General features: G+C 45.8%; 1 protein-coding gene across 3 annotated transcripts in view; it reads left to right on the top strand.

The window, feature by feature from the left end:
- The first annotated feature begins 419 nt into the window (after positions 1 to 419).
- OTUD3 (OTU deubiquitinase 3) overlaps positions 420 to 13,092 on the top strand; it is a 30,880-nt gene continuing 18,207 nt past the window's right edge. For all 3 annotated transcript variants that reach the window (XM_046017452.1, XM_046017443.1, XM_046017433.1), the window contains exons 1-3: positions 420 to 762; positions 8,216 to 8,364; positions 12,943 to 13,055. In XM_046017452.1, the coding sequence (XP_045873408.1) occupies positions 542 to 762; positions 8,216 to 8,364; positions 12,943 to 13,055 (483 nt within the window). In that variant the 5' untranslated portion in view covers positions 420 to 541. The remainder of the gene's footprint in view (positions 763 to 8,215; positions 8,365 to 12,942; positions 13,056 to 13,092) is intronic.

Raw genomic sequence — 13,092 nt, 5'->3', positions numbered from 1 at the left:
GCTCTGCTTCTTTGCTGTGGGATCTTCCGGAAATTCCTTAACCTCTCAGATCCCGTTTCCCGTAATATGGGGATAATTAAACACGACTGAGCCACGTGAACGGGCCTACGCCAAATGTAGGCTCAGAAGTAGAATTAAAAGTTTTTAGTTTCCTTTCTTCCCTTACTTTGGTCGCTGCTCTGGTCTCCAACTTTTCAATCCTCCTCTGTCTCCCCTTGACCTTCCCCTGCCTCCTTCTCCGCAGCCACCCGCTCCTCACTCGGAGCACCACCCACCGCCTGGGGAAGAGCCGAGCCAACAAAGCTCGGTGCCCCTCTGGCTCTCGCAGGCGAGCTCTCTATGGTGCCTGCCCACAGGGCCGCGGGGGGGGGGGGGGGGAACATCACGTGACCCGCGAGCCGGGCGCCCGCGCAGGCGCGGTGGCCGCGTCGCCGTCGCCGGGCTCCGTCGCCCGCGCCGCTTCTCCTTCTTGGCACCTGAGACGGCCGCCGGGCGGTCCTGCGGCTGTTCGTCTTGCAGGTGCGGGCCGCGCATCGCGGCCATGTCCCGAAAGCAAGCGGCCAAGGGCCGGCCGGGAAGCGGCAGCCGGAAAGCTGAGGCTGAGCGCAAGCGCGACGAGCGGGCGGCGCGCCGGGCCCTGGCCAAAGAGCGGCGGAACCGGCCGGAGTCCGGCGGCGGCGGCGGCTGCGAGGAGGAGTTCGTCAGCTTCGCCAACCAGCTGCAGGCCCTGGGGCTGAAGCTGCGGGAGGTGCCGGGGGACGGGTGAGGCGGGCCCGGGAGCGCGGGAGGCGGCGCCGGGGGACGCGCGGGGCTTGGCGACCGTCGCCCGCTCTCGTCCGCTCATTCATTCAGGAGGCGCTGAGCGCCACCGCTTCCCAGTGCGGGAGGGGGGTGGGGGTGGATCCCTCCCCTCGGGACGCTCGAGTAATCTCAAATTGACCTAATGGTGGCAGAGGCCGCGAGGAAACTGTGAAGTGGTCCCAAGAGACAGCAGTGGAACAAGTCTCCTTTAGAAAGGTGCCCAGGAAGGCCTCTCTGAAAGGTGACATTTAAGCTGAGACCTGGAGGAATGAGATAGAGCCGGCCCCTCGACGAGCAGGACAGCACGTAGGGCATTCAGAACGAAGCGGAGGCCAGGAGAAAGAGGCGAAGCTCCACTTGGTCTAACACTCTGTCCTTCTGGAGTTCTTACTGTTGGATGCTGCTCTCCTTTTTTACACTTAGGAAGTTAGGTCTTTGAGGGCCTGTTGTTTACTGAACTGAAGGTAACTTCTGGTTCTGACTTCTGTGCGCCTGAGTTTCTCCTCTGATGCTTACTCCAGCTTGCTTGGGGCTTAGACTGGAATCTAGGGCAAGCTTTTTTAGGGAACAAGAGCTAAATTAAAAGGGATGGGAGGGAGAAAATGGGGAAAGGGAAGGGGATATGGGTCCAGGAGCATGGATGACGGAAGGAAAACGAAGAGACGGGAGGAGAACAGTTAGCAGCCTCATTGCAGGAGTAGGTCAGAGGGAGTCTGGTTGCCAGGATGTGTCACTCTGGAAGGGACCATATTAATAATGGCCTGGCTGCTGCTGTTCTTCCCTTCATTTAAGGGTTCAGAAAGGGCAGAGGGAGGAATAAGATGAAGTTCAAGACCATATAGAATTGCCTTACTTACTAAGCGTGGAAAAGAAGGAAGAAAGTGTTTCTTTTCTGTTCTTTTCTTTTTTTTTTTTTGGATTTCACATGACACTGTAGCTTATTGATCAAGACAGTGTATGAACTGGCACTAATTGATATTTCCCATCTTTTTCTACATATGTTCAGTGCTTAGACACTTGGTTTCAGAGCTTGGTTGCGTTTTACTCACCATCATCTAGCGTAGTACCTAGTACCTAGAGGGCATGCAGTGCATTTTTGTTGTATGAATGAATGATAAAAATGTCACAGAAGCCAACTACACCCTCAGGAGGGGCTCACAAAGGGACGTTTTCTTAGTGGAGTCACTGCCATTAAAGACTTGCTTTGCTGTGTTTTGCTTTTAGCCTAGTACTTTGATTTTGTCAAATATAGTTTATTAACTATTCTGGGCCTTACTTATCCTAACCAAACTTACAAACACAAGACACTGCTATATAAACTAAAATACTTTACAGTTGAGTATTTTACACTGGAATTGGAGTGAGGCTCTTCCTTGCAAATGATTGGATTGCTTGTGTCTGTTACACTGGACATAGTATTCTCAATGTCAGGGTGCCTGGGAAACTGAAGTACTCAACAGAAGGTTGCTTCTGAGCAGGAATTGCAGCACAGGGAACTGTAAAATCCTGAGGGAGCTCTCACAATGCTATGGAAAACTTTGGGGGTACTACCTCTCCTCTGCTCTGCCCCCAAGAGAACATAATTTAGCAAACGTTGGTTGAACAAGAGCTGGGAATCCATTGATGACTAAGATACTTAAGGAGTTCACAGCCTAGTAAGAGATAAATGAAAAAGGGAGCTCAAGCATTTGACCTAGGGACTCCTTTACACTCCTGAAAATTACTGAGAACTCCAAAGAGCTTTTGTTTATGTGGGTTATAGCTATCAGTATTTACCGTATTTGAAAGTAAAGCAAAAATTAAAAACACAAGACTACACAAACACACATTCCATTAACTGTCAGAATGATAACCTTATGTATCACGTAGGCTCTGGAAATCTCCACTGTATGCTTGTGAGAGAGTAAGGGTGCAAAAGATAGTAACATCTTAGTTTTGAACTCAGGAATACCCTGAAAGGGTCTCAGAGCTACCTTTCCCTCCCCCAAATTGGGCCCACTTTGAGAATGGATGATATAAATAATTACAGTTTGGTATATTTTTAACAGTGGCCGATTATAGTACTATTGAGAAGTGGTGGCCGGCACTCCCTGAAGTGATCAGGGAGGCCTTCTCATTCATTCAGCCAATGTTCAGTGAGCTTACACCATACCAGCTGCTTCCCAGAGGAGGTCATACTCAGATTGGGTCATTCCCATACCAATGGGAATATGCCAAGAGAACATTCCAGGCTGAGGAGTAATGTAATACATGTAAAGGCACAGGAGCGCATTATTTTTTTTTATTTTTATTTTTTAAAGATTTATTTATTTGACAGATAGAGATTACAAGTAGGCAGAGAGGCAGGCAGAGAGAGAGAGAGGAGGAAGCAGGTTCTGCGCTAAGCAGAGAGCCCGATGCGGGGCTCGATCCCAGGACCCTGGGATCATGACCTGAGCTGAAGGCAGAGGCTTTAACCCGCTGAGCCACCCAGGCGCCCCGAGCGCATTATTTTTTAGAGAGATAGGAGTTGTTTCGGACACAGGAGTCTCAGGGTAAAAGGGTAGAACACTGGCAGGGAGGCTGCGGAGGCCAGAGGAATGTTCATGTCTCTCCCTTCTGAGGTCACTGTTCTTGAGACAGTGTTAGCTAAAATGATAATGATAATTCCTTCTTTGTGGGTTCCATGAGGCTCACCCCTTTCTGTTCACACATTCTTCCCTCGGGGACCATGGGATGGGCTGTGGTTCAGCCTTCTAGTATTGTGGTGCTTTTGGATATGACGACAACAGGCTTTATCACTGTGCAGTGAATGCAGTTCCCTGTGCATGTGATGGCTTAGTGGGTATCATCAGATTCTTTATTAATATTTATTGAGTACTCTTGGTGAAATATAACGAAGTTATGGTAACAGAAGTTGACAGCCTCCACTCTTCTGTCTTTCCATTCTGGTCTGATTACCATATTGAGTAGCCTGACCTAGCATCTCACTGTGGAGGCATATTCCCTGTAGGCGGTATGGTACTTAGAGCATCCTGGCATCTCTGGGCACCTGCTGTCCTCTGATGTAGCCTTTACGTACGTTGAGTCAATTTAGCATAGATTAATCTTGGAGCTACTTACGGGGTTTGGTCATTCATCATGGGCCGCCTTCGTATTTGTCATGTTGTCTGGAGGGAAGGCCAACGTAAATTAGTTCAGTTTCAAAACAAGAAAGAAATATTTTAACCTTGGTGTTGTCCTGAAAAACATGATTGGCATAGCGTGAAAAGAATGTCTGACTGGATTAGGCAGTACAATATTAGCATCTCTGAACCGTATCTAGTTGCATCTTACTAAATGTTGGCCTCAATTACATTACTAATTAGTGTTCTACAATGGAAACATTAAAGAATCACTAATTTTAACCATTTATCGCTCCTCAACAAGTTATTTTTTAATTTTTGTTTTGCTTTTGGAATCTCAGGGTTCTAACGATGGAAGGGTATTGACACATCACCTTGGCACCTGCATCCCGTGCACAGCTGCTCTGCATCTAGCTCCCTGGTTTTCAACCCTGCTGGCACACTTAGGGAGCTTTGGGAAAAATACAGTGTGCGAGCCTCTTGTAGATCAGCTACACCAGAATCTCAGGCAGTGGGACCTGGTTATTGATAACCTTTAAAATGTCCACAGGTGATTCTAATATGCAGCTGTAATTGCAAACCATGGAGCTAGAGTCTAGACTTTAGGCTGGTGTTTCTCAAACTTTAGAATGCAACACAGCCATTTCCAGGAGCGAGGTTCTTGGGTTTAAACCCAGAATGTTTGAGTCAGTAGTCCCGGGGCGAAGCCTGAGAATTTTCATTTCAAATAAGTTTCAAGTAGTTAAAGGGATCATACTTTGAGAATCAGTGATGTAGACCAGTGCTGGTCCAACAGAAATAAAACAGGAGCCAATATGTAATCTAAAATTTTCCCATTAGCTACATTAAAAAAGTAAAAAGAAACAGGTGAAACTAATTTTAATATATGTCACTGTATGTCATAATATTGATATGTTAAAATATTATTGTTTTGACATAGAGTCAATATAAACATTTTTAATGAGATATTTTACGTCTTAAAATACTATTCAAAATCCAGTATCTTATCCTTACAACACGCCTCAGTTTCGATTAACTATATTTCACTCAGTAGTCACACGTAGCTGTTGGCTACCATTGTGTAGAGCACATATGTAGACACCGAGGATTGCCAGTAGACAGAAATTTACAAGATCCTTAGTTTATGACTTGTTTCCATAAAGCTAAAATTTCCTTTCATTTGCCCGAGTCCGTGTCTCTGGAGCTCCCGTGTTTTAGTTTTAATGTACAAATACAGCGTGCCTTTCACCATGACACATAGTTGGAGGTAGGTCTCGTGTCCTGCCGAGCCTGCTTTGGCTAAGCGGTAGTTCATGTTCTTCATCTTCTGTGGTTTAAAGCTACTTCTCATCGGAACATGTCTCTCTGAAGATGTGGTAACTAGAGTCATATCTAGTATTCTAGCTGTGGTCCGACCTCCAAGAGGAGGTTCCCCCCCCCGCCCCGCCCCCCCGCCCTTTCTGCACATTTACTACTATGATTGCAGCCTGGGAGGCCATTAGTTCTTTCGGCGGCTGTTACAGAATTGTCTCCTCCTGAACTATCATCGAGCACCCAGAACTCTTACACACCACTTACGTAATTGCTTTTTTTTTTGTGAACTCAAATGCAAGACCTTAGCAGTGGTTCTCAGCGGGAGATGATTCTGATGCTCCCCCAGGGAACATTTGGCGATGTCTGGAGACGGTTTTGGTCGTCCCAGCTGACAGGGAGGCAGTGGAGGTGCCGCTGGCATCCAGTGGGTGGAGGCCCAGGAAGCTTGTCAATATCCTGAGGTGCAGTGCACAGCCCCCACAACAAAGAGTCATCCCCAGAGGGCAGTAGTGTGGAGAAGCCCTGCCCTAGTGTATGGGGCTCAGGAAACGGGAACTCCTAGAGGGCCTTTGGGCACTGGTCCCATTGTGCTCTTGCTGGACTCCCCGAGGCTGCCCACTGTGCTAAGCGTGTGGTGTTCAGTTTTCCTGTGTCACTTGTAACTCTGTCAGAAAAGAAAGTGATTTGTCTATCTTGATTTTTCATTTTGATTACTTATTTTTAGTAAGCTCAAGGAGAGTTTGGTAAATAGAGACAGATACTTTAAAATACTTTAAACAGTTACTTCTAATTCCACTGTGTAGGGATAACTACAGGTAACCTTTTGGTGCCTGGGTTTGAATCCGGGGGCCACCATCTACTGGTTTTGTGACCGTGGGTAAGTTACCCGAGGGAGATAGTAAGAGTACCTGTCCCATAGGGTTGTGAGGACTAAACACATCTAGTACACATAAAGTGTTTAGAACAGTCGGTGGCAAATCGTAAGAGCTATGTAAGCGATGGTTTCAGTGTTTGCATACATTTGTGTGTGTTTTATGTGTGTATATATATATATATATATATATATATATATAGTGTGCAGATGGACATGGTCAAGCTCACGCGGCGTACATAGTTTTATCCCTGTTTTTTGGCTTGTATAGAGAACATTTGCCCATGCTACTGAAAGTTCTTAGAAAGCATGTTACTTTCTGCTGAATACCATGAATTTAATGTAAAATAACTAAATACATAATTTTGTGCTTTTTTTTTTTTAAGATTTTATTTATTTATTAGGGTGCCTGGGTGGCTCAGTGGGTTAAGCCTCTCTCTGCCTTTGGCTTGGGTCATGATCTCAGGGTCCTGGGATCGAGCCCTGCATTGGGCTCTGCTCTGCAGGGAGCCTGCTTCCCCGCCCCCCACCACCCTCCACCTCTCTCTGCCTGCCTCTCTGTCTGCTTATGATCCCTGTCAAATAAATAAAATCTTTTAAAAAATTTATTCATTTATTTAATTTAGAGGGAGAGTGAGAGAGCACGTGTGCCGACAAGCAGACTCTGTGCTGAGCACAGAACCCAACACGGGGCTTGATCCCATGACCCTGAGATCATGACTTCAGCCAACATCAAGAGTATGAGCCATCCAGGCACCCCCAAAAGTAGACTGACTAGTGCCGGCGGGTACTAAGGGTTTAAAGAAGTTTGAGAGAAAAGCTTAAAGTTGAGAACATCTTATCCATTAATTAGGTTACTTTTTTTTCCCGTGGGTGGAAAAAGATGGCTGTTGATTTGAGTAAAAGACACCTCTGTAGTATACACAAATGCTATATTCCAGTTGGTCCTAGAATCTTACCCCAAATTGATGCATAATTTTTTGGTTTCTAATTTCTAGAACCTGCATTCTTTAAATTTTCTCCTCCCCTTTCGCAAATAAATAAATAAATAAAGTATACGTCCTTATATGCTTGAAGAGATTCCTGCTTTCTCCATAACTTACTGTTGAAAATTCACTTTTCTGAGTTGGAAACAAAAACCCTCTTTCTTCTGCACATTTAAGTATGAAATTATGGAAGTCATGATTTATATTTTGCGATGAGTTTACTCTTCTTTTGGAAGAGCGGACAGTTTGGTGTGAAACTGGGCAACTGTTGGGCTTCACAATGGCTTATTGCCTTAGTTTTAAGGGTACTAGTTGGTGTTTGTCTTGTTTTGGTTTCCGTGTGTCTGGGCTCTGTGTTCGTGATACAGTTTGAAATTTTAGAAGCCTTTGAGGAGTTGCCAAGTAAAGATAGCTCTTAAAGTTTATTATCAGCATTTTAATTTGAGAAACAAAAAATGGCGTTTAAAGTTTCCATCTGGTAGGAGTAACAATGGCTTTGTGGCTCCCTGGGTGGGAGGAGAGGAGCCAAGGAGGGAGAGTGTCATTGCATAGTACAACTTTGTGTTGTTCATGGGCTTTCTTCTCCTGGTCTTCTCCACTATGTTTATAGGACCCAAACAGGATGTAGAGTTCAATTGCTTGTATTAGGAGATTGACAAATTGCTGTCTTTTGGGTACTCTTTGTTAGATGAATGATGGTAGCTGGGCAGCTGTAGCGGAGCTCGTTTCAGAAAAGAGGCGGTAGATAGGATTTATTACTTGGGAAGGGCCTCTGGGAATCATAGTCCTTAGGTGTGGAATGGCCTGTAATGTCTGGACCCTATCTTCAGGCAGTTACTGTATCACCACCTACATGTATTGAAGCAGCTGAGACTGGGGAAGTTCATTGTCTTTCCTGAGTCAGCTAGCTGCTAAGGGGGGAATGAGGTCCCAGTTTGTAGCCTCTCAAGAAGGTGATGTGGTTGAATGCCTGCCCTAGTGCTCTTCCCACAGTATTTGGGAAGAATCCTGAACTGTCAGAATTGAGGCTTTATCTCCAGGGGAATGACTCCCATCAGTGGCCTAGTGCAAAGTGTCGTTGTTTCAGATGAATTAAATTCATTTTTAAAAGGTCTTGACCAACATTTTTGTTTTGATAGCAATTGCCTGTTCAGAGCACTTGGTGATCAGTTGGAGGGACACTCACGAAATCATCTCAAGCACCGACAAGAGACAGTGGATTACATGATAAAGCAGCGGGAAGATTTTGAACCCTTTGTAGAAGATGACATTCCTTTTGAGAAACATGGTAGGTTCACCGAGGGACACTGGATCCTCCAGGAGTAATGCATTGGGTAATTAAATCCATCAGCATTCGCCACCCTTTCAGTCAGGAGTTTCATTTCATAAATGATGGCATTCATTTGTTCAACAAATATTTGTCTGCTCTGTAATAGGCAGCATGCTAGGCAGTTGGGAATCAATAGGTTAAGGTATCTGTACCCTTAATAAAAGTGATGCTGTTAATTAACCTGAAAAGCTATTTAGAACTTCTTATTCAGTTGGGGGGGGGGGTCAAAGAAGCCTATAAAATGTATACAGACTGATCTTCATTTTGAAAGTTACACACACACACACACACACACACACTAGGAAAAGTGGCTAAGTCCTCTAACATTTTATGGTTGGTAATTCTTGGCTTTGCTTATTTTTCAGAAACCACTTACTTTCAACAACTTGGAGATATAATAACACCAATTTATAGGGTTTTTGATAAGGATTAAATTAGATAATATAATTAAAATAAGTTCTTAATAAATGCCAGCCATCTAGGGGTGGGGGGACTATGACAACTTTAAATGTTTTTCTGCATATTTTCCTGATTTTCAAAATGACCATGTATTGCTTTTTTTTTTTTTTAAGATTTTATTTATTTATTTGACAGAGAGAGATCACAAGTAGGCAGAGAGGCAGGCAGAGAGAGAGAGAGAGAGAGGAAAGCAGGCTCCCTGCTGAGCAGAGAGCCAGATGCGGGGCTTGATCCCAGGACCCTGGGATCGTGACCGGAGCTGAAGGCAGTGGCTCAACCCACTGAGCCACCCAGGCGCCCACGTATTGCTTTTATAATCAGAAAAAGCAGTAGTCATTTTAATTTCTCACCAGAAACCCAAATACAACCACTTTTCTTTGAGGCAAGTCAGTTAGTGATTTAAATTAGCTCAGATCTAGTAAGAAAGTACATATGAGCTTCCCCCCGCCTTTTATTTAAAAGATTTTTATTTATTTATTTTAAAGAGAGGGAAAAAAAAAAGAGTGTGCACAGAGGAGGAGCAGAGGGAGAGGGAGAAGCAGAGTCCCTGGGGAGCGCAGAACCTGACACGGGGCTTGATCCCAGGACCCCGAGATCATGACCTGAGCTGAAATCAGGAGTCTGATGCTTAACTGACTGAGCCACCCAGGAGCCCTAGTACATTTGAGCTTTTAAACTTTAAGGTTCGGGGTACCTGATGGCTCTGTCAGTTAAGCATCTTCCTTCAGCTCAGGTTATGGTCTCAGGGTCATGAGATAGTGCCCCGCCCTGCATTAGGCTCCCTGCTCAGCGGGGTATCTGCTTCTCCATCTGTCCTTCCCCCATTTGTGCTTGCTCTCTCCCTCTCAAATAAATAAATAAAAATCTTAAAAACAAACAAACAAACAACTTTAAGGATCTACTAAACAAGGTGTTGATATATTTGTATTTTACAACTAACATTATCATCACAGGGCTCACGTAATACCCTTATTAAGAAAGAGACAGGATCATTCAGTGTTTTAGAGAATTAATTATGGATACCATGTCAGGAATGGATGAGAAAGACTGAGAAGGAGGATGAGTTAGAAGCCTGTCCACGTTGGCCGGATGAAATAATGAGAGAGTCTCCACCGGCTACTTGGGGTGATCAGTAGAGTCCAAGCTAGGACACAGCTTGGTATCATAATTGACAGGCCTCATTGGAGGTGGGGAGGAGGGGAGGAGGAGGAGACAAAGGTGATTTGGAACGTTCTGGAGAATGGCTGGGTAGCTGTATCCTTATATCCTCCATCAAGATAGAGGGCAGCAAGAGGAAGACCTTTGGGAGGGAAACTATCCATGACCCCAAAGCCTTTTTCATTCCTCCCTAGGAAAGGACTCATTCATTAGGCACCAGCAGCAAAGGGGCCCAGTAGCAAATCACCCCTCTCCATGAGTAGTTTTTGTCAGTGACTGAGTTCTGATGGTTCCTCTCTCTGGCTCAATTTCTGTCTGGCAGATACCGGATTGCCAGATGGTCAGCTGTTGACAAGTGTGGATCTACAGGGCAACTTTTGCAGTTTAGTGCTATATAAAATGAATGGTGTCATTCGTCCATGTAAAATACCATTTTGGATGGCGAGAGTTTTCATTTTGGAGAACCCCCCGTGGATATCTGCAGTGGAGTCACGTGGTAGATTTGGGGTGCGGCAGGACAGGGGACTCCAGCCTGCAGCCGCCAGCGTGATGTTTCCTGTCGATGCACGATGGGAGGCTGTGTTGTTGCAATGCCGCTGGGTTTCCCTGATGGCTGGTTGGTGCTCTGTAAGAATTTGAGCATCAGAGGTGTGAGGGTGGCTCTGGCTGCCATAGCGGAATGGAAGGACCCTGAGAGGTCTACACATTCCATTCGCAGGTCACCAGAAGGCTGGACTTACTCCATGTATCACTTTTCTGGTTAATGTGATTTTAACGCCTGCCTGCCTTTTTACACCGTGAGATTCTTGAGGGCAAGGACTGTGTTTGTTCCGCAAAGTGGCACTGCCTGGCACGTGGTAGGCACTCGGAAGACGTTTGTTAAGTGAATAAATAAATGGCTCACTTAATTCTTTAGGGCCTGGTTACCTGGTGGATGGCTGTGTTGTTTAGGATTTTTCTTTCTTTTAGACTCTGGCCCTCCAACTATGCAGAGACCTGGATATGCTCAGTGCCTTCTCCCCCTCTCTCATGCCCAGTCTTTATTAAGGCTTGTCACTTCTGCCTCCATGTCTTTTTCTTTCACTGCTTCTTCCTCATAAAATCAAGCCTCAGGGGCCATTTGCTTAGACTTCTTCAATACTTTTTGGACTGATGCCATTGCCTCTTGACCCCTTGAGTTTGTCTTCCACGTTGCAGCCAGAGTAGTGAGCTAAATGCACATCTAAGACCTCTTTTCCCATATAAAACCTTTTCCCCACGGACCTGAGGATGAAGTCTAAACTCTTCAGCTCTTGTTACTTCTCTACCCTCGTCTCTTGCTGTTTCCCGCTCTGTCTTCTGCTCCCCGCCCCCCGGCTCTCGGCAGTCCCAAGTTCGCGCCATACTGTACAGCGCACAAGCTCATCCTCTCTCTCTCGCCTCTGCTTGGAACGTCATCTGTTCCTCTTCTGTCTGTCTCCTGCTTGCCCTTTAGGAGTCAGTGCAGTTGTCTGCTGAGAAGCTTGTCTGATACACCTTACCTCCCCCTCCCACTACCAGACTGGGTTGTGGTCCTGACCTAGAGTCAGCCAGACGGCAGGGTTTGGGGACACAGTCTTTCATAAGACTTACCTCTCTCTTCTTTCTTTCTTTCTTTTTTTTTTTTTAGATTTTTAAAAATGTATTTGACAGACAGAGCAGGAACACAAGCAGGGGGAGTGGGAGGAGCAGGAAGCCCAATGTGGGGCTCAATCACAGGACCCTGGGATCATGACCTGAGCCGAAGGCAGTTGCTTAACAACTGAGCCACCCAAGTACCCGACTTCCCTCTTCTGATACCAACTGCAAGTTGGGGGTTTCCCAGAACCAGGCTTAGTTCAGTAATTTGTTAGAAGGACTCAGAACTCACTGACGGTGGTTATACTCACAGTTACAATTTTTTACAAGGAAAGGATATGGCTCAAAATTAGCCAAGGGGTAGAGTCAGGGAAGGTTACACAATCACAGAATACTGTCAGCCAGGGAGCCCCCCAACTTCCACGTTTGGATTATTGGGGCCTCATTACGTAGCTATTATTGATTGACTGCCTAGGTGGTTGCTCTCAGTATCCAGCTCTCAGTCCCCCAGGTCTTCCTACCGTCATGTGGCCAGAGAGACCCACCGTGAGCCACCTCATTAGTATAAACTCAAGTGGGGCCAAGGGGCCCATCATCCTTTCACGTGGGAAATTTCAAGGGTTTAGAGGTTATTACCCAGGAGTCAGGGACAAAGGCCAGACCTCTCTGGGTGAGGCCGTGTTCCTTACTGTACATCCCTTCCCTGTGGCACTTACACATCAATAATGCCTGTTTTCTTGTTGTTTGTCCCCCACTGGTTGTAGACTCCTTGAGCTCAGACTGTGACCAGCTGTGTAATGGAGTGGCCAAGAGCCAGGGCTTGGAATCAGGCTGCCTGGGATGCAGCCTCTGCTCTGCCATGTACTGGCTCTGTGACCTTGGGCACAGTGACAAACTGCTCTACCTGGAGGATGGTGTGCATGATGCTGTCTCTTTCAGAGAGTTTTGAGGATTAAAAGTAATAATCCGGAAGTGAGTAGAGCCGTGCTTAACACCTAATAACACTCGTTAATGCGAACTGAAGGTTACTCTGGTTGTTGTTCCGTTTCCAGTCTTACAGAGTTAGGCATATAGAAAATAGTCAGTAAGTAATTAATGAGGGAAGAAATGACTCCTTTCTTTATGAATGATTGGTACTCTTCCGAGTAGCAGATGACATACTGTGCAGCCAACTGAATTCCTGGTTCTGACAGAGCTTACGGATTTCTCAGATGGATCCTTCTGTTTCATACCATTTGGAACTAAGCAAATACCAAAGCATGCTTGCGCTTGGATTTTTCCATTGCAAAGAGTTCATTTTCCTCTCTCTCCTGTTTTGTGCAGTGGCCAGTTTGGCAAAGCCTGGAACCTTTGCTGGCAATGATGCAATCGTAGCCTTTGCAAGAAATCATCAGTTGAATGTGGTGATTCATCAACTTAATGCCCCTTTGTGGCAGGTAGGTCACCTACTGGGGGACTTGTCTTAAGCTCTTA

The sequence above is a fragment of the Meles meles genome, chromosome 1, assembly GCF_922984935.1.
Source record: "Meles meles chromosome 1, mMelMel3.1 paternal haplotype, whole genome shotgun sequence".
Classification (NCBI taxonomy): domain Eukaryota; kingdom Metazoa; phylum Chordata; class Mammalia; order Carnivora; family Mustelidae; genus Meles; species Meles meles.
This window is presented reverse-complemented; position numbering and strand designations above follow the sequence as displayed.